Source organism: Haliotis rufescens, unplaced genomic scaffold (genome assembly GCF_023055435.1).
Source record: "Haliotis rufescens isolate VD_foot unplaced genomic scaffold, xgHalRufe1.0.p SCAF_9, whole genome shotgun sequence".
NCBI lineage: Eukaryota > Metazoa > Mollusca > Gastropoda > Lepetellida > Haliotidae > Haliotis > Haliotis rufescens.
The window spans coordinates 23,320,851-23,347,829 of NW_025964383.1; the positions used below are offsets into that span (position 1 = coordinate 23,320,851).

Genomic DNA, 26,979 nt, shown 5'->3' on the forward strand with positions numbered 1-26,979 from the left:
AGATTCTTCTCACATCCTGCTCTTCAACCAAGTGTTACGGATATAGAAAATATCTTTAACGTTTCAGTCAAAATATTCCAAGAGGACAGGAAGCACTTGAGACCTTCAGAAACATTTCTACACAGTCCAATGTTTTGTGCATGGCCATACATGTCAACTATATACACGGACTAGCAAAGGAAAACAGGGAACAAAATAAAAGGAAGAAGGAAAAGCGGGCTATCAAAACCAAGGAATTGTTGAAAAATGCAACTGCACTCCGCAATTCTAATTCTGGTCATCTACTGATTCACTTTGTTGGACGAGAAAAAGAAGACACCTTTACAGGGGCCTTTGATGAATTTGCTGATGACAAACTTCAGACTTTAATTCAAGATGGAAGCCTGTTCACTGATGTCTACACGAAACGGTTCTTGAGTGATTATGCAATAGATCTAGACAAACTGCAGAAGAAGCAACAGGGAGTACTTGATCAGATATCTTGGAAGCTTGAGAAGAAAACCAATGAACAGCAAAGTCAACAGGAACGGCTGGATAAGCTAAAATTGAAGGCTAAGGAGACACTAGATGAGGAGTTGCTTGATGCAATACTGCAGCAGAGACAAATAGTAGTTGAGACATTAAAGGAAATTAAACAGTTGAAGAACATTAAGTTAAAAGAAGAAAAGAAACTGTCCGTGTGTGTTGATAAGGATACTTTAAAGGATACACATCAGTATAAAGATTTCCTTGTACTCTATGTTGAAGGGGGTTTTTATCTCACAACATCTGACTCTAAAACCAAAATAGCTCTTGATGAACGAATCATCAGTCCATCTGATCCAACTTTGATAACATTCTTGAAAAACAGAACTCAGTTTAAATCAGTGCATCCGTCTGGACATACATTGGAGGATTTAACAAAACTGCACGAGAGTAGATCAATTCAATTCAAGGGTTACTTCAAAGGGAAGGAAACAGATGAGAAAATAGTTGGTTTCATGTTTGACGACCACAAACTTCTTGAATACGTTAGTGCATTTACAAAGAACACAGAGGGTGGCACCTACTTTTTTGGCATAGTAGAAAAAGAGCATTTCTTCAATGGAAGTCATTATAAGTCAAAGTTCGTGGAAATTCAGCGAGTTCCTATCAGTAGTCAGCAAAATGTAGCAGCTAAATTAAAGGAGGGAGTTTCAAAAGGTGTGTTAATCTGTGACTATGATGGGCATGAAACAAACGATGAGCTATTGGAGGTATTTTTTATTCCATCTGGAGACAGTGACAAACATGATGCTGACGAGAAGGCACCTGAACATTTTATAATCCAAATATATGTCAAGCCCGTCAGTGGTATGGTGTTCTATGACAAACAAGGACCGCAAGCTTACAGAGTGGAAGGGGACACTGTCACAACTTTCTCTGTCAAAGAATGGTTCCATGCCGTCATTGAGAACAGCGTTGTGAGGTAAACAAATAGATCACAAATAAGTCCAGTAACCGTCTCCATATCCTTTTGTACTTTCAATGACATGGTCTTCTTAAAAGATCAATTTTAGGTACCATAAATAGCGACGCTAACTGTTTGCTAACTTTACGTGTCATTCTTTTTTTTAAATATTTTTGTCAGTTCCATTACAAGACATGAACATATCAAAATATACTGAAATGATTGAACACAGTTCTTTTGCTCTTGCTAAGATGTACATATACACCAGTAAATGTCTCCATATCTTGTACCTTTACTAACATGATCTGCTTGAAAACCAATTTCAGGTAAATCCAATCAAACTCGGTGACATACATATAGTTAATTATATCATACACTTCTGTTCTTCTTTGCACACCACTGCCGACCACATAAAGTGACGGTTTCAGGGGAGAAAAGAATGCTTTCATCAGAAAATGTTTAAACTAAGTATGAAATGTATATATCATATCATTAACAGCTAAATGTGTTAAATGTGCAAATTAATCCTCGTAAAACATTTCATTACATTTCAGACGGGAAATTTACGTATAGAGATACACATACAAAAAAGGTAAAAGAACTTTAGAATAATATCTAAATGAAAATTATGGTTACAGTCAAGTGGTCCAAAATACATGATCATGAATACAACCGTTTGAAAGGGACCCGTGAAGATGTGGGGTAGAATAGGTCTTCAGCAACCAATGCGTGCCGTAAAAGGTGACTATGCTTGTCGTAAAAGGCGACTAATGGGATCGAGTGGTTAGGCTCGCTGACTTGGTTGATGCATGTCATCGATCCCAATTACGTGGATCTATGCTCATCATATCAATCACTGGATTGTATGGTCCAGACTCGATTATTTACAGACCGCCGTCATATATCTGCAATATTGCTGAGTGCGGCGTTAAACAAACACATATTTGGGTAAACTTTTTTCATTCGTTAGTGGCATCTGTGTTTGATATGTCGTCACAATGGTGTTATTGGGGTTTCATGTCTCACGGATTTCAATGTCAATGTTTCAGGAAATAATGCAGAACATACCAAAGCGAGAATTGTGCTTAGACAGCAAGGATTTTCGGCGTCCTCGTTTGAAACCAATCACAAACAGCATTTCTGCAATTAAAAGTAACTTTGTGAAGAAAGGTAAATGTAAAATGTTTACTTATTTAACATGAAATATATTGAAATACCATGACAAATTGCCTCATGACCACATGATGATTATAAACTATTGTCAGTTGTTGTGCTTTCTAACGTCCAAGGACTGATGCTATAATACAAATATTGTGTGTGTGTGTGTGTGTGTGTGTGTGTGTGTGTGTGTGTGTGTGTGTGTGTGTGTGTGTGCTCGTTGTTTAGCGCTGCTATCAGCAATATTCCAGCTATATGACGGCGGTCTTTAAATTATCGAGTCTGGACCAGACAATCTAGTGATTGACATCATGAACATGAACATTGGGATCGATGACATACATCAACCAAGTCAGCGAGCCTGACCATTCGATCCCGTTAGTCGCCTTTTACGACAAGCATGGGTTGCTGAAGACCTATTCTACCCCTGATCTTCACGGGTCAAATAATACAAATAACTCTAACATTACAGGTGCATTAAATGTAGCTCCATCAAGGATACCCGAGCACCTGTTGGATATCAGAGATGCCTTCATTTCACTGCTGAAGACGGACGGAATTCTGTACCATGAAAGCATTGTAAATGGTGAATATACGAGTGACAAAGACACAACAAGCCTTTTGTATTTATCAGAATCATTGGCAACATTACTAGATTTCCCTGTGTCAAGAACGCAAGGAAATACGAGATGTGACATCTTCATAGCAATGCCCCATCAACCCCTCATGGTGCTGACTCTGATTGACCATGGCAGTGAAACTGAGGAGATAAGAAATTATAACACCAGTGTGGCCAGAGAAGTGACTTCAAAACTACGCAGGTTTACCAATGAGAGCATCAACGTCATTCATGGAGTTTTGAGTTTGAGTGACCTGACAGACACTGATACGTGCTTCATAAAGTTACAGAGAATTGCAGCATTAGGTGCATCCTTTGTTCCGAAGACTTCTCTATTGATGACTCCATCAAAATATGAACACGTGATGATGGCCTTCTGGGCAGCTGTTGCTGAGACAAAGTCAGTCCTGACAGAGACAGGTGAAGTAGATGACAGTTGTATCAACTTTCTCACCACAGATCAGTGTGTATATCTTGTGGAGAACATTGACAGTAAATATGTTCAGGCAAGATGGGAGCCCGGCAGTGGAACGACAACTCTGATGCTGGAGGTGGCCAGGAGGCTGAGCAGACTGGGGGAAACTCTCCTGATATGCAACTCACTGGAAGAGAGGGACAGACTCAGGTAGTATGATTTTGTGAACTTAATTATATGACCACCCAGAACAAACTTTGAGTTGCTCCTTTAGACAATAGTGATATGACATTCTTAAATATCAGGCGACCATTATTCCCTTCAATAGTTTGTTTGTTTGTTTGTTGTTTAACGCCACACTCAGTAATATTCAAGCTATATGACGGCAGTCTGTAAATATTCGAGTCTGGACCAAACAATCCAGTGATTGATGCCATGAGCATCGATCCACGCAATTGGGATACGATGACATGCATCAACCAAGTCAGCGAGCCTGACCACCGGATCGCGTTAGTCGCCTCTTACGACAAACATAGTCGCCTTGTACAGCAAGCATGGGTTGCTGAAGACCTATTCTAACCCGTATCTTCACGGGTCCACTTCAGTAATACTAACCATTAATTATCAAAGAACATGTTGGTATTTTTAATCTAATTATCATTGAATGAAACTAAGAACAATACATGTACTGGTAACAATAAAGATCTTAGTTATTTATATTGACAGTGTAAAAGCATATTGTGTTTTGACAGCTGCCACAGTTGTTGTTTTTAATCACACACTTATGTTGCATACGTTATAAACGTCCTATGTACCCATGGTGTATGTGATTGAATGCCATTGAAGGTCACGGTCATTCAGTGTGAAATTGGTATCACTTCTCTTTGTGTAAATGTACGCGATAACTGGAGTATTTGAGATTCGAATTTGACAAAAGTTTATATGCAAAATTTCTACCAGAAAAGACACATTAATACACTGTCTACCATAGTGATAGATCTGCAATATTGCCAATTATCTCAGCTAAAAACTGCCAAATCTTCCATTTAATACAGGTACTCAACATATGATACGACACAATACAGGCACTCAACGTTCGACACGAAACAATACACGTACTCAACATTCGATATGACACATAATAGTCACTCAACATTCGACTCGACACAATACAAGTACTCAGCTTAGTTACGGCACAATACAGGTACTCAGCATTCGATATGGCAAAACTACTCAATGTACTCAAGATAAGAGCCAATACGTCTTCTCAACATTAGATACGACACAATACATATACTCAACATTAGATAAGGCACAATACATGTACTCAACATTAGATACATGTAAGACACAGTACATGTACTCAACACTAGATACCACACAATACATGTACCCAACATTAGATATGAAACAATATATGTACTCAACATTAGATTCATGAGAGACACAATACATGTACTCGACATGAGATAAGACACAATACATATACTCAACATTAGATATGACACAAATTATGTACTCAACATTAGATATGACACAAAACATGTACTCAACATTAGATATGAAACAATATATGTACTCCACCTTAGATTCATGTAAGACACAATACAGGTACCCAACATAAGATAAGACACAATACATGTACTCAACATTAGATAAGACACAATACGTGCACTCAACATTAGATCAGACACAATACATGTACTCAACATTAGATATGAAACAATTCATGTACTCAATATTAGATAAGACGCAATACATGTACTCAACATTAGATTAGACAAAATACATGTACTCAACATTAGATACATGTAAAACACAGTTCATGTACTCAACATTAGATAAGACACAATACAGGTACCCAACATAAGATAAGACACAATGCATGCACTAAACATTAGATAAGACACAATACATGTACTCACCATTAGATACTACACGATACACGAGCTCAACATTAGATACGACACTATACATGTACTCAGCATTCGATAAGACATCATACAGGTACTCAACATTAGATATGACACGATACAGGTAATCAACATTGGAAAAGACACAATACAGGTACTCAACATAAGATTAGACACAGTACATGTAATCAACATTAGATATGACACAATACAGGTACTCAACATTAGATATGACACAAAAGATATACTCAACATTAGATTAGACAAAATATGTGTACTCAACATTAGATAAGACACAATACTTGTACTCTACATTAGATAAGATACAATATATGTACTCAACATTAGATGAGACAAAATACATGTCCTCAACATTAGATACATGTAAAACACAATACATGTACTCAACATTAGATATGACACAATATATGTACTCAACATTAGATATGAAACAATACATGTACTCAACATTAGATAAGACACACTACATGTTCTCAACATTAGGTTCATGTAAGACACAATACATGTACCCAACATGAGATAAGACACAATACATGTACTCAACATTAAATATGAAACAATATATGTACTCAACATTAGATTCATGTAAGACACAGTACATGTACTCAACATGAGATAAGACACAATACATGTACTCAACATTAGATATGACACAAAACATGTACTCAACATTAGATATGAAATCTAACATGTACTCAACATTAGATGAGACACTATACATGTACTCAATATTAGATAAGACGCAATACATGTACTCAACATTAGATTAGACAAAATACATGTACTCAACATTAGATACATGTAAGACACAGTTCATGTACTCAACATTAGATAAGACACAATACAGGTACCCAACATAAGATAAGACACAATGCATGCACTAAACATTAGATAAGACACAATACATGTACTCACCATTAGATACTACACGATACACGAGCTCAACATTAGATACGACACTATACATGTACTCAGCATTCGATAAGACATCATACAGGTACTCAACATTAGATATGACACGATACAGGTACTCAACATTGGAAAAGACACAATACATGTACTCAACATAAGATTAGACACAGTACATGTAATCAACATTAGATATGACACAATACAGGTTCTCAACATTAGATATGACACAATACATATACTCAACATTAGATTAGACAAAATATGTGTACTCAACATTAGATAAGACACAATACTTGTACTCTACATTAGATAAGACACAATATATGTACTCAACATTAGATGAGACAAAATACATGTCCTCAACATTAGATACATGTAAAACACAATACATGTACTCAACATTAGATATGACACAATATATGTACTCAACATTTGATATGAAACAATATATGTACTCAACATTAGATAAGACACACTACATGTACTCAACATTAGGTTCATGTAAGACACAATACATGTACCCAACATGAGATAAGACACAATACATGTACTCAACATTAAATATGAAACAATATATGTACTCAACATTAGATTCATGTAAGACACAGTACATGTACTCAACATGAGATAAGACACAATACATGTACTCAACATTAGATATGACACAAAACATGTACTCAACATTAGATATGAAATCTTACATGTACTCAACATTAGATGAGACACTATACAGGTACCCAACATAAGATAAGACACAATACATGTATTCAACATTAGATAAGACACAATACATGTACTCAACAATAGATATGAAACAATACATGTATTCAACATTAGATTCATGTAAGACACAAAACATGTACTCAACATTAGATATGACACAATACATGCACTCAACATTAGATAAGACACAATACATGTACCCAACATTTGTTAAGACAGAATACATGTACTCACCATTAGATACTACAGAATACATGTACTCAGCATTAGATACTACAGAATACATGTACTCAGCATTAGATAGGACAGAATACCCAATGTACTCAACATAAGACCCAATACACGTACTCGAATTAGATACCACACAATACATGTACTCAACATTAGATAAGACTCAAAACATGTACGCAACATGAGATAAGACAGAATACATGTACTCAACATTAGATAAGACACAATACAGATTCTCGACACTAGATACTACACAATACATGTACTCAACATTAGATAAGACACAAAACATGTACCCAACCTGAGATAAGACACAATACATGTACTCAACATTAGATATCACACAAAACATGTACTCAACATTAGATATCACACAAAACATGTACTCAACATTAGATATGAAACCATACATGTACTCAACATTAGATAAGACACAATACAGGTACCCAACATTAGATATGACACAAAACATGCACTCAACATTAGATATGACACACTACATGTACTCAACAACAGATACATTTAAGACACAGTACATGTACTCAACATTAGATATGACACAAAACATGCACTCAACATTAGGTTTGACACAATACATGTACTCAACATAAGTTAAGGCACAATACATATACTCAACATTTGATAAGAAACAATACATGTACTTAACATTAGATAAAACACAATACATGTAAACAACATTAGGTATGACACAATACATGAACTCAACATAAGTTAAGGCACAATACATATACTCAACATTTGATAAGAAACAATACATGTACTTAACATTAGATAAGACATAATATATGTATTCAACATTAGATATGACACAATACATGTACTCAGCATTCGATAAGACACAATACAGGTACTCAACATTTGATAGGACAGAATACCCAATGTACTTAACATAAGACCCAATACATGTACTCGGCATTAGATACCACACAATACATGTACTCAACATTAGATATGACACAATACATGTACTCAGCATTAGATAAGACACAATACAGGTACTCAACATTAGATACTACAAAATACAGGTACTCAACATTAGATAAGAAACAATACATGTACTTAACATTAGATACGACACAATATATGTACTCAACATTAGATATGACACAATACATGTACTCAGCATTCAATAAGACACAATACAGGTACTCAACATTAGATATGACACAAAACATGTACTCAACATTAGATAAGACACAATACAGGTACTCAACATTAGATATGACACAAAACATGTACTCAACATTAGATAAGACACAATACACATACTCAAAATTAGATATGACACAATACATGTACTCAACATAAGATGTGACACAATACAGGTACTAAACATTAGATACTACACAATAGAGATTCTCAACATTAGATACTACACAATAAATGTATTCAGCATAAGATAGGTCAGAATACTCATTGTACTCAAAATAATACCCAATACAGGTACTCACTTTGATGCCAGCCTTGATGAATTGTAATTCGCCTTTTAAATCAGATGACAAGAAATTAGGTAGGCTGGTGCCGTCGGTGAGACATGTGTCCAAGAATGTGGTGGAGAAAAGGAGCAATGGGATGATGACTTTCTCGCAGTTTCTGGTTTAAATGAAAAAAATATATAATTATTGAGAGATATGTTTCGTTTGCAGGTCAGTTCACTCGTCAACAATCTCGACATTTGATGTGGAAGATTGGAACATGTCCAAGTTAGAGAATGTGGTGCATGAAACTGGGAGTTATCTGTTCGAACCTTGTGGTCGGCAATGGCTGTTCCTGAAAGGTATTGATATACCGTGAAGTTATTGTTTGTATATTATATGTTGTTTTAGGGTGATTGCTGAAACTTTTATTCACATATATATGAGAACGTTGCTGACAATCCATCATATACAAACATACAATGCTTAAAGGTTATCGGTAATCCCTATTTTTTTATATTCAAATACGGCATTTATCAGGTACTAATTATAAATACACCAGACTTGACTTATAACTGAATGTTGACTTTCAGGTTCTCCAAACAGGTCACGTGATACACTTATACAAACCGTGAGTCCAAAATAAAAACATGTCTATCAGTTAGCTATTTGTAGATACATCTTTGGACAAATGTATCACAGGATCACTCACTATACACCTGAAAAAGAAAATGACCTGTTGATCAGAATGTTTGTATCAGTAGCAAAGATATAGATACAGGTAAAGCATATATGCTTGTGGCCACTGTTTTATATTTACTTGTAATGTCAGTTATCACTGACTTTCTGTATGTTTTAGAACTGCTGATTGTTACATGTGACAGTATTTTCAGATTAATACATCAAACGGGAAGGAGGATGGTTTCAATTATTTCAACAGCAAAGACTTTCTGCGCCCGCAGTTACAGCAGACAAGAGAACATATCACTGACATTAAGCGTCACTACATGAGCAAAGGTACACTTGTTGCTTTTCTTTGGGTAAACAAGTAAGGTAAATGCAGTTGATTTGATTAATTAAAATAACAGAAATATACCACTCAACATTTGCTGAGGTTCACCACTGTAAAAGGTAAATTGTGTGCATCTGATGAAGAGTGTGGTCACGAAGTCCTGCTACAATCAGGAGAAACCTATATCCCGCTGTGTGATGGGATGTTGTCGATCTCCTGAATGACTCTGGGAAGCTGATACAAATGTCTGGCATCGATTCCATGCCCTGCTGATCACACTTTGGCTGCAACTGGACGTTGTGGTGACACAGTTACAAGCATGACTATGCGTCAAACAACGTCGTTGACGTTGAGGAGGCATAATTGCATCAGTTGTTGCAATCCTCAGCAGTAAATGTTGTTGTGCTCTCTATTAATGGTGTACAGCGATTATGTCACGATACTTCCAAACGCTGGATTTTCAGCACCTCGTGCAATTATTGGCAATGACATCATGTCCGTTAATCATGATATGGAGGCCCTTTAGATGTTCCCAATCATTGTTTATCGTGATATTTCAACCTGTATTTGTTGGATGATATTTTGATATCTTCAAAATTTAATTCTTAGCAAACTATGAGAAGTAAATTCATATACACGTGTGTAAAAAATAAGTGTTCACATGAATCGTTGGAAAGTTTGTGTTGATGTGCCATGACCAGCCTCAAAATCACATCATGATAACAAAGGCATTAATTATCCATCAAGACTGGGGGAAATCTGACGTATAGCTGTGGGTGATGCCATCCAACACCATCACTAAACAGCCAGCATTTTGTTCGTGCAGTGACAAATACAACTCAGTCCAGACGAAGGAAAATCGATTCATCACTGGAAATAGTTGCGTGCTTCTGACGCAGCTGCCATGGTCATGCTACGTTTAAACATTCGTTATTAGCTTATTCCCTTATGAGACATGGCTCTAAATTGTGTTTATACTTGATGATGATCTAAGTCTATCCCCTAATGTAATGAATCGTACCTCACAGTCTTCAAAGTTTGTTGGGAGTTATCATGATTAGTGGTTTCCAGTGTGCGCTGCTGTCATGTATGGTTTCGTGGTATCATGATGACTTCTTCTGACTGATATTTCTGCGAATTCATTGCGTTTGGGTAACTTCCTAACAGCTTTTATTGCTTCTGACTACTATATTAACTATTTCATACAACTGATCATTTGATTCCTTATGGTTTGCCATAGGTATGTACGGGAATTCAGAAACGAAACCAATAACTTGAAAAAACAGTTATTATCATTGGCAAACAAACACCAACCCATTTCCGTGGAAAGCAGAATATTTTTGTTTTGCTGTTTATACTTACTTCATGATCAAGAAGTTAATTAACCGATCTTGATATCTACAGGCGTCGTCAACATCGCTCTAACCAACCTGCCGGGCCACATAGTGGACGTCAAAGACATGCTGCTTTCACTACTGGAAACTGACGAATCCCTGTATCGTTGCAACATTGTCACTGGGGGAGAACTGGACACCTGTGGTGACACAACGTGTTTTGTGCATTTGACGGAATCCTTATCAATAACACTGGACTTTCCAGTGTCGGAAAGACCAACTCCAATAAGATGTGACATGTTTCTAGCCATTCCCCACCAGCCCCTGGTTGTACTGACAGTGATAACTTGTGACAAGGAAACTGATATGGTACGAAGTTACAACACCTCAGTGGCCAGAGGAGTGACTGCAAAATTACGTCGGTTTACCAATGAAAGCATTAATGTTATACATGGAGTTGTTTGCACGAATGATATGAAAGATCCTGGAGTGTTCTTTGCAAAGTTACAAAATATTGCCTTGAGATCTTCAGCATTCGTTTCCAAATCTTCCTTGTTGATGAACTCATTCAAGTATGACCAAATACTTATGGCATTCTGGGCAGCATTAGCTGAGACAAAGGTAGATCCAAACGAGAGTCAGTTAGGATTTCTTACAAAAGAAAACTGCATCCTTTTGTTGGAAAATATAAACAGTAACAACGTTATGGTGAGGCTTCATTCTAAACGCGAAGCCACCGTCCTGATGCTTGAGGTGGCAAGGAGACTGAGCAGACTGGGCGACACTCTGCTGGTCTGTCGGTCAAGGGAAGAGAGGGACAGATTGAGGTAGGTTCAATAGAACGGCTCGACCTTTATGATGTACCTGGTTCTACAGTTAGTTTTCCCAGTAGCCTGTATCTCATGTTCGATTCCATGTCAAGATGAGTTTTTTCATTTCCAGATCAGTGCACGCATCAACAATATCACTGAATGATGTCTGGAAGTGGGATCTATCAGCGTATGAGAACATTGTTCTTGATGCTCGCATTTTGCCCTGCAGGCCTCGAGGTCGAGTGTGGCGATTTCAAACGGGTATGTGTATTCGTATAATGTATGAGAGATATAGTTGTTTTACCACAAGAGTTTCCAAAATAAGTGAATTGATTACAATTATTTTCTCCAACATCCAAACGATCAATTGGTAAGATATGCAAATACATGTACACACGCACACTTTGTAAGATTAATTCCAAGTTACAATCATTGATAGCTTAATTTCAACAATCCAAACTATCAACTGAATCATTGCATTTTACAACATACCATTGTTGTTATGAAGCAATGTTCCTGACAGTATATATAAACATTGATATGCATTAGACGAGTGTTGTTCTCTTTACATGCATGAGCAGTGAGGTAAGTTAAGGAGACAATAATTGAGCTCAATCAATATGACATAAATCTGACTAATACATTTATTATGGACGTTAATATCTTTGCATATAATGGCCGGCGAATAATTTGTTACATATAAACAATGGTATGCATATACCATAAACGATATAATTTCACTTTTCACTTCATTATTATAATGTATAAATGTAGATTTTGCTATCTGGAAATATAATTAATAAACGTGACACCATTAATTATAGGTTCACATTGTCATATATAACATTTTGAGGTATAAACATAATAAGTTAGTGTTTGCATTCGTTAATTTTTTTCTCGTTAGTTTATGTATTCATAATGTTGAATAAATCCCCATTAAAACATTGACTTCAACGAAGATCCAACCAGTGTTGAAGAATTCAAGATTCGGTTACAGACAGCAGAGAAGGTAAAAATACCATTCAGATATGCTCTAATTTTCTATGTTTTGTCTGTAAGTTTATAATCCCTGACAGAGTCGATAAATTGGCCTTTTGCAAACGTAGGTCTGTGAATCGAGTGCTAAGTATTTCATCTTCACAAAACAGTGTGTGAGTGAGTGAGTGAGTAGGGTTTAACACCCCTTATTTTATTATATCACAGCTTTATGTGGGAGGAAATCCCGAAGTGATACAAGCCCCAGGCGTTTACCACTTTTGTGTAACGCACGAGCACGGTTATGATGCTGATAAACCTAGAGACATAATCAGGGTGAAGCGTTATTCTTACCCACAATCAAAGGTTTCTGGCGTGCCCAAGGGACGCGACTCTGCACAGCAAATTGCGGCGCCATAGACCACTGGACCTCCGGTGCCCTGACATAACAAATATCGATATAATAATCTTGGACAGTTCAAAGTATTGGCCTGAGGTATTAGCATCAAGATGTGTTTTGCACCTGTTGTTATCTTACCTCACACGTGAAAGTCGGATTTTGATTGGCTGAAACCCATTCTATTTTTTTAATGTACTCTGGAAACATGCGAGGCACATTTCGTTTGTTCCCCGTTCGAATTGCCAACCTTTTGGCATTACATTTGCAACATACCAACCGCAATTTTTTATCTCGATTTAATGATTTAAGATATTTACGAAACAGATCTAGGGGGAATAACTTTTACGTTTGATTAACTCAGATAATAAAGAAAGAAGAGGTTAAATCGCTAACTGTGGTATTCTTACTGATTCGGACAAAAACATGCATGCCTAGGACAGTCCTCCATTATAACTTGTTCACTGGTCTCGAGGGTGACATGGGTTGGCGTACATTGTATGTTAGTTAATGTTTCCGTCGCCCTTCGGACTCGGTGCAGACTGCAGACTTGTTCAGTCGGGCTCGGGTAACATAAAGTACCATAGAGATTACATCAAGTCATGTCCCCTCGAAACTGGCGGACAACTTATATTGTCTTACCTTATCTTTCAGGAAGTACACGAGATGAAGAGACAACTCTCTGGTCTGCACGATGGTATGTCTTTTAAAATGCTTCTGACATTGGAAATTTGATTTGGTAAAGTTGTCTTTACATTATATTTAGTGGTGAGTGCACAAAGAAATGACGTGCAATTTAGCTTGTTATATTTCTGTTCAGATAAGTGGAAAGGGCAGATGGAGTACTGGTTGTGGGAAGTGGATGTTCTCAAGTTACTCCGTTTGATACAGGAATTTGATGTCGTAAGTTTTGTGTTTGCACTTGTCTCCTCGGAATGGCTCGTTATCGAATAGTGGTTTCTCGGGCAGACGTCAGGCCAGTATGGTGATGTGATGTTGCAAGTGTAAGTTGTATTTCTGGGTTATTCTCTGACCACGTGTTCTTCCGAACCCTTCCTCGTGTTTTACTGTAGCTCCCCTGCTGCACGAGAACAAGCTATCGATATATCTGATTACGACTATCATTTTGGTAATCTGCTGAACGGAAACAAACAACACCCATTTGAGATGAGCATAATGGATTTGGGACACGTGTAGTTCTTATGATGTAATCACATTTATTTTGATGAATTTCTACACTCAATTTGTTCTAAGCACAAAATTACTATACGAACGCAATTGAGGAAATTGTAATGTGTAGGTATTATTCTTGATACAATATTGACCTACATAGTTGAGCTGATATTAACCAACACTCAAGGCGATGATAAACTGTCTTGGAATATAACTTTATATTATTGGCACAAAGATACAAGTGTATAGTAGTTGAAAAGGTAAAGTTCACTTTTCCCTTTTCCAAAGTGCATCGTGGGCAGTGAAAATCTTGTTAACAATCTGCTGTTTTAGTCAATGTTTAACGAATAAATGTATATTTCAGCAAATAATGGCAACTTTAATTGGAACCTTGACATTTTTATTTTCAGTCCAACATTCTCAGATCGAGCATGATTGCTGAGCCATTGAAGAAGGGATTATCATTAGGTATGAATACCATATTCACATTATTGTATCCAGCGACGTGGTGTCTCATAGTGCTTACAGTGACACGTCCTATGTTTTGTAGTGAGTGATAATGGTAAGGCAGGTTATGTAATGTTTGCTGGGTCCTGTTCAGTTTTATTATGACGGTGTTACAGAGGATGACAATGGTGACCGGTCGACCGATGTTCGTCGAACACAGATAATGCAGCTCAAGGACGGAATTGAAAACCAGAAGGACCTTTTCCAACTTTTAAGATCGGTAAGATGAATACATTAAATATAAGGATATCATTATATCATCATGTTGTTAAAGTTGCAGTTCTGAATTAAAAATTAAAAGAAGCATACTCACCCTTTATATATAATACAGTGGACATCATGATACATGATACAAGAACATCTGTTAATGTCAACCTTATATGTTGTTTCCACAGGCGGTCATTGAGGATAAAACCCAGCTTTTCTATCTCCAAGACCTAGCAATATCATTTGCAAAGGGTATGTAAATCATTGTGTTGGATCCTTCTTTGAATATGACCGTGGCGCAGGGTCACTTTGTTATTGAGACCACGCACTGCTTGGACTTCCCAGGGGTATTATATCATGTGTTTCTTTCATTACCATGGGTCATGTCAGGGTCAATGACGAGGTCACAGCTTGAAGTAAAGTTAACACTGTATGGTGTCAATAAAAGATGATAAATGTCATCCTTGGGGCGGGACCTTCATATACGATCAAGGTCACATTTTAGGTCATTCTTGCTTGTCAGAGCATGGACCCATATTTTCAAAAAGAAATAATCAAGCATGTGATTGGCTGAAAATGAGGTTCAAGGTCATTAAACTGAAAGTGTATATATCTTTAAGGTAGCTGGAGGTATGGGACTTCAAATATGTCTTGTATGTAATGTGCTTCTCGAAATCCGTGAGTGAAGTTATTAAACCAGAAGTGCGTGGAAACATTCTTGTTAATGTAGCCAGATAATTTTATGTTTTCTGAAACATATTTGATGCATGTAGGCAAAGGTAGGGATGGGTCTGTTCATTTGGATGTAATGAGAACACCTTTCTAGGCTAGTGTCACAGTCGGCTACTCAAAAACTTAAAAACCATGCATGTGACATATTCATGTATGGCAACCAATTTTACGATCATCAATTTCCTCAGAAGATCAAAAATGTATTATTATTCTTTGAATGGCACCAGGACACAGGTTATAGTAAGACATAAGCCTCTGTTACTTCTCATATGTGGCAACTGAGTTAATCGTGGGGTCGGTTTATTTTATGTCATCATGCATGTACTTCATTGGCATTGGATATTGTTCATAATATCAACCACTGGTATATATCGCCCAGACTCGATTATCTACTATCGGCTGTGGTATAACTGGCATATTGGTGATTGTGGCATAAAACAACAACGACATAAATGCAGCGAGCGGGTCTTATTTTATTTGTGTCTTTTTAGTCAAATTGTTCAAAAAGGATTTGCCACTCTCCTACGTTTAAGCTACTGAACCTGCCAAGAGGCACCTTCAAGGTATCAACACGCGTGTGAACTAAAATGTATATGTATCAGTCAGTGACTACCTATTAGTATCGTATTGACAGTATTTCATCCGGATTAAGTATAACTTATGTCACATATTCATTTATAGTATGTATGACATTCATCAACATGGACCACAGGAGACGATCGAAATGTTTCTGTAACTATTGTCAGTGTAACACATACAATGACCCTGTCTTGATATATATATATATAAATTGTTTCTAGTCACAACGCCAATGTTTTCATACTTTTCAGCATCCGAACCTGCAAAGCAGTTCATTGAAGAAAAGCCAAAGAGATTCTTTGGCAAGGCTGTGGCAACGGTTAGAAAAAAAGGTATGAAAGGTATCAAACATTTGAAAATGTAGGAGGTATCAATGCATCTATGAGAGTGTCATATTGTAGGATGGACGAAGTGAACAAGAAAATGAAAGTTCGAATTATCACTGAAACCACATTAAATCAAAATGTTGAAGTATATGAGTGGAGTCTATACTATTCTTACAGTTGCATGTCATTTCAGGCAAGAGCTTCTCAAATCAGTAATATTTGACTGTTTGTCCTTGCAGTGAGTGGATTCCGCAAGAAGGTGAAGCATCAAGAACAAAAGACAAAACAGGTATGTTTGATTCAAGGTCAGTTCTGTGGAACTTTACAATGTCACATTGTTCGTATTTGTGTTTTATGTCATCAAATCCAGTAAATGTGTTTGCACATTATTGAATAACGTATAAACTATGGTCCCGGTAGCGCGATCTCGATCGTTGGTAAGCAGTCAAAAATGGAAAAAGTCCGAAAAAGCGACTAGTAACCACAATGTCTCGAATCCCGTATTTTCCCTACATTGTACTTCTCTTCAAAGGGCTCTTTGCATACTCGCGCATCAGTCGTCGTAGTCCATGGCCATGCATAGAACCATAATTACAATTACGTTTTAATGACCACACTGGGTATACCTTGTCAAGATCATGTCTGTATTTCTGTTTCATAAGAAAACATTGTGTCATAAGGGCTACAATGACTTATTCTCCGAACGTGAGATCATCGTGAAATGTTATTCCGATGAGACTATAAAAGAACTCCATCGATATGGTGAAGACAAGAAACAGTTGAAGTTCACCGAACACTTAAGTTGTTTTAACTGTTGGAAGCCCTCGTGGTTATCGTATTCTACATCCAGATGATTGTTATGTGTATTATATGTTATATGTGTTTATGCCTCTACTACAGTTGGACTAAATCTATTACATACACATCTCTCGGCCCCGTGAGCGCCAAGCGGTCGTGGTGCGTAGCTGGTGTTTTAATTTGTGAGAGACGTAACAGGTGTAAAGTTATACTCGAAGACGGGAGCGGGCCACTGAACACACTGTTAAATATTTGTTCACACTAATTCTGTTATGTGTGTGAACATTATTTCATCAAGATTATTCAGGTTGCTGCCTACACGGATCATCCTCTCTGGTAACTATTTCGACATGAGCATAACTTGCAGCCCTTGTAATGGTCAAAAATATTTCCAAGCGATGAAAGTAGGTTGTTGTTTCCGTCACATGTTTTCATTGCCCAGTAGCTATGTGTTTTGGCAGAGTCACACTTGTCAAAAAGCTCCTTGTGCCGAAGTCACTCCGTGACCCAGATTCTTATTCCCTGTTGATTCCTTTGTGGCATGCCAACTATCATTTGCAGAAGCCATCCATAATTTGTGTATGTGTTTCTCATCTCCAACCTCAACTAACAAGAGAGACGAAATAAAATCTAAATCTTACATAATAATTTCACATTTGTTTACAAAATTTAAAACACTTGGTACTGGTCTATAAATTAATTTAAGACCAGTCGCTTTGCTTCGGAAACGAACTTTTAATAAACAGCTGAAGAAAGATAAATTTGACGTGGTTCTTTTATGACGATGCTATCGTGGTAAAAATATTCTTATATCGGTGCACAATTTTCCACAGCGGAAGAATTTTTTTGAAAAAGGTCATATTATTTCAAGTCGAAACGCTGTTAAATCTTTGTTCACACTTATTCTGTCATGTGCGTAAACATTATTTTCAACAAGATTATTCAGGTCACTAGCTACACGCATCCTCCTCATGGGTGGCCCAGTCGTCTAAGGCGCCGCGATTCGCTGTGCAGAGTTGCGTCTCTTGGGCACGCCAGAAACCTATGATTGTGGGTTCGAATCCCAGTTCGCCCCGATTATGTTTCTAGGTTTGTCAGCACCATACCCGTGCTCGTGGGTTTCATCGAAGTTGTAAACGTCTGAGACCTGCGTCACTTAGGGCTTTCCTCCCACATTAAGCTGACACGCCGCGATATAACTGGAATACTGTTAAAAGCGGCGTTAAACCCAACTCACTCACTCACTCCTCTCTTGTAAGTTTTCGTGAATACTATTATAAAAACATGATGTGGTGTCCATATAATTTAAAGCAAGAGCCTGTATTGATGCCCGTGGTCGGGGCAAACGATAATGACAAAATTGAGTGACAAACATGCCACCAGGACTGATGAGGGGGAGGGGGGAGGCTTGAAACGGTCTCAGGTAGGGAGTACATTGACGTTATGCTGGGGGATATTTATTTAATGTAATGCAAATATGTAAATAAACGTTCATGCGAAACATTGTGTGAATAGAGATGTTAGTTTATTGTCCGATATTGCCGATCCTCATCGTGGAAGGCAGGGAAGACAACACAATTGTTCCAATCGGGGATTCCTCCTGGAAACTAGTTCCGGTCCATAATCGTATCGTGTAAACGTCGAAAGGTGAAATTCATACTTAAATTTTAACCATGAACGGGTCATGTGGGCAGTAATTAAAGCAATCACATCACCAGAGTTCTCTTTAACTTTAAAATGATACTTTATATTCAGTTAACCTCTATGGAGCAAGTGTATCAGTGGTTAAGTAAGTCTTAGCTGCTGTAACACGAGGAGCCAGTGGGTACATTCGTAATAGGCGCATATCTTTTGAGAGGTGAAAAAGAGATTTATTTATTCTCAAACCAACATCATCGTTTACAATTTCGCCAATTTAGCAATACATATAGCTGGGGTATGGATAGAAGTTTGTCCAGAAATGCTTCTGGCACATATTTTACATCAAACATTGTTTTTATAAGTAACATAATCAACTTATTCATTGAGACCACAATATTTTAAGTTAAAATATAAGACGAAATTTATTTTCTGCAGCTGACAATTGCTCAATATCTCGTGTGTTTACCATCAGCGTAAAGTATTCCCTAGCAAGTCGAATTTGAAATAAGAGTATGGATCACAAGTGGGGGATCACCGCGATCCAATTCCACTGGGAATGTTGGTGTTACACTTCACAGTTTGTCCCTCGCAGTAATTCATATGGTATAGGTTAAGTTTAACCGTCTGCAGTTGATACTTGTGACAATATAAAAGATATAAACAGCAAACAATTATAGCACGGGAGGATGTACACCATACAAGTGTAAACAAGATAATTTACCTTCATGTACATTTTTTAAGGGTTGACACTATCTTACCGTAGTAGAGTTAAATGCACAGGACGTATTTACATATGTAACTGTTGTCCTTTTTCAGTCCAAGATAGACAACATTGCACATGCATCTCTGTTGGACTCGGCAAAAGATAAAACAATGAAGGACTCGCCATCCGAAACATCACTGACGGAATGGACATCTGAGACATCACTGAAGGATCCGGCTTCTGTTCATTCGCTGAAGGATTTGGAGGAAAGTCAGGAGAGTAAGTAATGACAATATTATAATGGTTATTGAAAGAATGATGTTTAGTCGTAAGAATGTGACAGTTCATGTTTGACAGTGACATCAGAACTTCAGCGTGTTATATTTGCATTCTCCAAAATGCAGTTTGTTTCAGAAATCAAATTTAGGTATTTAAATCTGCTATCTTGCAATGTTTAGGTACAGGGGAAAACACGTCTCCGAGGTTTTAGTTGAAAATGTAAAACTCGAGAGGGGGGAATAGCACAAAGACCGTTTAAACAACATTTATTAATATTTGTTTAAAGTCATTTATAAAAGTGGGTTAGCATAGGCTGAAAAAACACGCTCGTAAAATACACATGGTCAGGAAATACACGCTACACGTGGTACCTTCCAATGTACCACATCTCTTTATCTAGTTCTGTGGTCTAATGGATAGAGTGCCTGGAGGTTGTGGGATAGATTCCATCATTCATTGTCAAACCGTTTTTATTCTGATCTCTCATTATAGAACATTGAACGTTTGAGACACTGAGTCCAAGCTATATCTGCGACTAAACTTACCAGGTCTTGCTGGGAAAAAGGAAAATCTCAAACCCGATGTTACAAGGAACCGCTTCAGAGCGGCAGGAATGGCGTTCAGGAGATTCATCAAACGCCATTATGTGACCATCAGAGGTTTCGTTTGACATGGTGTTTTACACGACGAGCTTAGAATCTGAGAACCTGTCGGAAAAGAGAGCCTCGGGGATGATTAAGGGGTTTATCTCACACGAATGAAAGCTGGACTTGATCACCATACAACGCAACTTCACAAGTAATCAGCACCGACCATGCCAGATGTCCTGGAAGCAGTTGTTGACTCCCATTTCGACAACCACCAGCTCGCCACGAGGCCTCCGATCATGGATAATGACGCCAGACGCCGCCGCTGTTAGAATGTGTTTTTATTATATAATGGATGTTGTTTGAGTATAATAGTGACTATTATATATTTTATCTTCATCAGTGGTAGTGAGGGTTTCGTTGTTGTCCATTTCAAAACAATGTTTTTCCTGCAGGTTTTGATGATATAGAAAAGCTTGCAGAAGACTTGGATATCGTGGAACAGGTAACACATATTTAACATTCTACCATGAATTTGCAAAATTGCTCGATTATGATTGGCCAATAAGAGGCTATTAAATCACAATAAACCCCCTCTGATTGAAACAGCTGGTTTGGGGGATAGATGTGAATAGAATAGTACTTTTTTCAGTTATTATCGGTAGACATTTTTAATAAATAATATCTGCAATTATAGGTGACAAAATGCAAAGTTGCGGTTACTCCAATATTCAAAGTATTTGTGGCAATACATTTTGTCCAGAAAACACGATATAAATCTATAAAAAGAATGTATCTACGTTTTGGAGACACAGAGAGCCTGGAATTTGGCGCTTTTTTATATACGACTGTGACGTCATATCTTTTGCGTCACTATTTGCGATATGACGTCATAATGGTGACACGCAGTATAGAACGAAATACTTGCAAAGCTTGCTTAGTTTTCTTTAGGGATGCTCACCTCATAATAGCTTCGCAATGCCTGTCATATGTTCGAGTGAACTATTACGGTGTAAACAAACTATTTGTGCACATACAACGCCATATTTTGTTTAACATTTGAAACCTCACGCTGTGCGTTCGGTTCCAAATTCAATACAGCGCTGTTAAATCTACAGGTAACCTAGCTCTACATTGAAAACACAGTATGTTTATCTCCTAATTATGGTACAGAAATCATCAGCATCCTGAACGTGGTTACAAAATGACAGTCAAATCAAGGAACGTGTTGCAAAACATTTACAGACTGTTTGTGTCATGGGTGCCGGATCCGGGGTGGTGGTTTCCTTGGCTTGTTCTCACTCCATAAATATTAGCACACATGCAGCTATCTTGTGGCGAGGCGAGGACTATAGTTATGATTAATGTACATTTGAGCAGATGAAACACAAAGGGATTTTTTTGCACAAACGTGAGACAGTTAAACCCTATTTTATGATGATAAAGTATGTTAATCATGGTTACTCAAAAACAAAATGACAATCTGTGGTCGCTGAACAACTCACATGTATTCATCGCTATTTATAACAAAATCACTACAAGATACCCACTATGAGTCGAGTGAGTGAATTAGTATGTTTTTACGCCGCTTTTAGCAATATTCCAGCAATATCACGGCGGGGGACACCAGAAATTGGCTTCACACAATGTACCCATGTCGGGAATCGAACCCGGGTCTTCGGCATGACAAGCGAACGCTTTAACCACTAGGCTACCCGACCGCCCCTCTATGACTCGAGATAAGTTCTGTGGGTAAGGACGAATAATAATGAAAATGTATTTAAATCCTGTCAGCTTGGACATTATTTCTTTTATAAAAAAAGATTAGAATTAAGTATACTATGCTATATAAAATAAAGTGAATGGGTAGAGGCTTTTGGATCAACGCTCTTTAGAGCAATGAATCAATTATATCACACAATGTCAGTTAAATGAGTGAGTGAGTGAGTATGGGTTTAAGCTGCTTGTAGCAAAAGTCCAGCAACATCACAGCGGGGTTAATGATAGAGGAATGGCCAAGTCACCATTAAATTTGTTGTATTGCACCTTAAGCTAATGGTGCAACCTCGTGCCCATCTCCTTGCTCCTCGTGTCCTTCAACGCACGCATACACATGCTCAACTGAATACTAATGTATACACAGACGCACGCACGCACGCACGCACGCACGCACGTGAATCAGGCAAAGCTGAGATATTTGGTTTGTTTCAGGAGAAGGACAAAGTAATGCTGCAGCTGAGTCCTCTATATACAGGTAGGCAGTCTTCTACATACAGGTAGGAAGTGCTATATACAGATATCGAGTCCTCTATCTACAGGTAGGAAGTCCTCTATATACAGGTAGGGAGTCCTCTATATACAGGTAGGGAGTCCTCTACATACAGGTAGGGAGTCCTCTACGTACATGTAGGGATTCCTCTACATACAGGTAGGGAGTCCTCTATATACAGGTAGGGAGTCGTCTATATACAGGTAGGGAGTCCTCTATATACAGGTACGGAGTCGTCTACATACATGTAGGGAGTTCTCTACATATTAGGAAATCCTCTATATACAGGTAGGGAGTCGTCTATATACAGGTAGGGAGTCGTCTATATACAGGTAGGGAGTCTTCTACATACAGGTAGTGAGTCCTCTATATACAGGTAGGAAGTCCTCTATATACAGGTAGGAAGTCCTCTACATACAGGTAGGGAGTCCTCTATATACAGGTAGGGAGTCGTCTATATACAGGTAGGGAGTCCTCTATATACAGGTACGGAGTCGTCTACATACATGTAGGGAGTTCTCTACATATTAGGAAATCCTCTATATACAGGTAGGGAGTCGTCTATATACAGGTAGGGAGTCCTCTATATACAGGTAGGGAGTCTTCTACATACAGGTAGTGAGTCCTCTATATACAGGTAGGAAGTCCTCTATATACAGGTAGGAAGTCCTCTACATACAGGTAGGGAGTCCTCTATATACAGGTAGGGAGTCCTGTATATACAGGTAGGAAGTCCTCTATATACAGGTAGGGAGTCCTCTATATACAGGAAGGGCGTCCTCTATATACAGGTAGGGAGTCCTGTATATACAGGTAGGAAGTCCTCTATATACAGGTAGGGAGTCCTCTATATACAGGTAGGGAGTCCTCTATATACAGGTAGGGCGTCCTCTATATACAGGTAGGGAGTCGTCTATATACAGGTAGGGAGTCCTCTATATACAGGTACGGAGTCGTCTACATACATGTAGGGAGTTCTCTACATACAGGTAGGAAGTCCTCTACATACAGGTAGGAAGTCCTCTATATACAGGTAGGAAGTCCTCTATATACAGGTAGGGAGTCGTCTATATACAGGTAGGGAGTCGTCTATATACAGGTAGGGAGTCTTCTACATACAGGTAGTGAGTCCTCTATATACAGGTAGGAAGTCCTCTATATACAGGTAAGAAGTCCTCTGTATACAGGTAGGAAGTCTTCTACATACAGGTAGGGAGTCCTCTATATACAGGTAGGGAGTCCTGTATATACAGGTAGGAAGTCCTCTTTATACAGGTAGGGAGTCCTCTATATACAGGTAGGGCGTCCTCTATATACAGGTAGTGAGTCCTCTATATACAGGTAGGAAGTCCTCTATATACAGGTAGGAAGTCCTCTGTATACAGGTAGGAAGTCTTCTACATACAGGTAGGGAGTCCTCTACATACAGGTAGGGAGTCCTGTATATACAGGTAGGAAGTCCTCTATATACAGGTAGGGAGTCCTCTATATACAGGTAGGGCGTCCTCTATATACAGGTAGGGAGTCCTGTATATACAGGTAGGAAGTCCTCTATATACAGGTAGGGAGTCCTCTATATACAGGTAGGGAGTCCTCTATATACAGGTAGGGAGTCGTCTATATACAGGTAGGGGGTCCTCTATATACAGGTACGGAGTCGTCTACATACATGTAGGGAGTTCTCTACATACAGGTAGGAAGTCCTCTACATACAGGTAGGAAGTCCTCTATATACAGGTAGGAAGTCCTCTATATCAAGGTAGGGAGTCGTCTATATACAGGTAGGGAGTCGTCTATATACAGGTAGGGAGTCTTCTACATACAGGTAGTGAGTCCTCTATATACAGGTAGGAAGTCCTCTATATACAGGTAAGAAGTCCTCTGTATACAGGTAGGAAGTCTTCTACATACAGGTAGGGAGTCCTCTATATACAGGTAGGGAGTCCTGTATATACAGGTAGGAAGTCCTCTTTATACAGGTAGGGAGTCCTCTATATACAGGTAGGGCGTCCTCTATATACAGGTAGGGAGTCCTGTATATACAGGTAGGAAGTCCTCTATATACAGGTAGGGAGTCCTCTATATACAGGTAGGAAGTCCTCTATATACAGGTAGGGAGTCCTCTATATACAGGTAGGGAGTCATCTATATAAAAGTAGGCGTAGATGCAAGAAACACAAACTTCTGACACTCACACCCACAGGGATTTTTATATACAGGTAGGGAGTCCTCTATATACAGGAAGGGAATACTCTGCATACAGGTAGGAAGTCCTCTATATACAGGTAGGGAGTCCTCTATATACAGGTAGGAAGTCCTCTATATACAGGTAGGGAGTCTTCTACATGCAGGTAGGGAGTCCTCTATATACAGGTAGGGAGTCCTCTATATACAGGTAGGAAGTCCTCTATATACAGGTAGGGAGTCCTCTATATACAGGAAGGGAGTACTCTGCATACAGGTAGGAAGTCCTCTACATACAGGTAGGGAGTCCTCTATATACAGGTAGGGAGTCCTCTATATACAGGTAGGGAGTCATCTATATAAAAGTAAGTGTAGATGCAAGAAACACAAACTTCTGACACTCGCACCCACAGGGATTTGTATTACATGATGTTGAGCGTTAATCACAAGGTTCAGTACAAACGTTGAACAATATCCATTCAGATATAATCGTTGGTGAAGGAGTTGAATTGAAGAGCTGACGTTGAACGGTAAAGACGACTTCAAAATACAACTTCAAACTATGTTTACGTTCTAAGGCGTTATAATGAGGCAATTTCAGTCTCGTTATAAGACGACTATCTTTGTTTACATTGTCTACATTGAATACGTTGGTGGGTGAGGTTCAGAAAACTAAAATAGAAAGAAAATACAATCCTTTCTTTAGGCTGAACCAATTAAATAGTCAAAATTACCAATTTAAAAGAATAACAAACAACTGTCTGACAAAATACTCAAAATTGCTTACAACTGCCAAATGGTTACTGAATTGAAGTTATAAATGCATTGAGCACTTGAGAGATAAAATAATATTAACTTTGGCATTGAAAAATATTTTAGTTTATTTACATTTGTGTTGCTTTACACTTTGGAGAATGTAACCGTGGTCCTAACAAGATGGAGATTTGACTGATTGTGTGGGGAACATGTGCTTTTTAGATCATGTGACTTGAAATGGAATTGAGGCTGTAAACAAGTAATTAATTTATCTGCAAAAGTTTATTGAGAAATGGGGATTTGAACTCACAAAGTCTAGCTTTCAAAGGTCATGTGACATATTATGACCAAACACTTTATCCACTAAGCCAAAGTGAGGAGGTTCAAATGAAGATGACTTTAAGTGGACCAAATATTTAACTAAGAAAAACTTTGTTTTTTAAAAATAAATGAAACTTAAACCATTACCAAAATATAGAAAATGAACTTTAAACAAAACTCTTGAAACAGATGAAAAACACCATTTCTGCATTTACATACTCGGCCTCTTAAACATACATGTTTAACCTAACTACTAAATGCAGAATATAAATAATCAACCATTCCAATCAATTGTCTTTTAGAGTATCTGAATCACATAACTGCAATGTCAATTAAACACTGATTAGTTCACTTTTAACTTGGTACCAGCAAAACAAGTTTGGTCACTGGTCGACGTAGTTCAGAGTTCAGAGTCTTTATCTGAACACTGCGGACAAAGCCATCTTTATCGGCCTCTACACTGATCACACGTCCCATAGACCAGCAGGATCTATGGAGATTGTCATCTTTGACGAGCACAATGTCGTTGA

General features: G+C 38.0%; 1 protein-coding gene across 1 annotated transcript in view; it reads left to right on the forward strand.

Moving 5' to 3' along the window:
• The first annotated feature begins 1,394 nt into the window (after positions 1 to 1,394).
• Positions 1,395 to 26,979, forward strand: part of LOC124116940 — a 50,051-nt gene continuing 24,466 nt past the window's right edge. The window contains exons 1-20 of the mRNA XM_048391320.1: positions 1,395 to 1,447; positions 1,984 to 2,021; positions 2,479 to 2,599; positions 3,060 to 3,831; positions 9,089 to 9,219; positions 9,451 to 9,488; positions 9,751 to 9,874; positions 11,274 to 12,030; positions 12,146 to 12,276; positions 12,975 to 13,024; positions 14,042 to 14,084; positions 14,208 to 14,290; positions 14,971 to 15,028; positions 15,184 to 15,287; positions 15,463 to 15,526; positions 16,837 to 16,917; positions 17,151 to 17,200; positions 20,167 to 20,332; positions 21,375 to 21,424; positions 23,131 to 23,173. Coding sequence (XP_048247277.1) covers positions 2,485 to 2,599; positions 3,060 to 3,831; positions 9,089 to 9,219; positions 9,451 to 9,488; positions 9,751 to 9,874; positions 11,274 to 12,030; positions 12,146 to 12,276; positions 12,975 to 13,024; positions 14,042 to 14,084; positions 14,208 to 14,290; positions 14,971 to 15,028; positions 15,184 to 15,287; positions 15,463 to 15,526; positions 16,837 to 16,917; positions 17,151 to 17,200; positions 20,167 to 20,332; positions 21,375 to 21,424; positions 23,131 to 23,173 — 2,860 coding nt within the window. The 5' untranslated portion in view covers positions 1,395 to 1,447; positions 1,984 to 2,021; positions 2,479 to 2,484. The remainder of the gene's footprint in view (positions 1,448 to 1,983; positions 2,022 to 2,478; positions 2,600 to 3,059; positions 3,832 to 9,088; positions 9,220 to 9,450; positions 9,489 to 9,750; positions 9,875 to 11,273; positions 12,031 to 12,145; positions 12,277 to 12,974; positions 13,025 to 14,041; positions 14,085 to 14,207; positions 14,291 to 14,970; positions 15,029 to 15,183; positions 15,288 to 15,462; positions 15,527 to 16,836; positions 16,918 to 17,150; positions 17,201 to 20,166; positions 20,333 to 21,374; positions 21,425 to 23,130; positions 23,174 to 26,979) is intronic.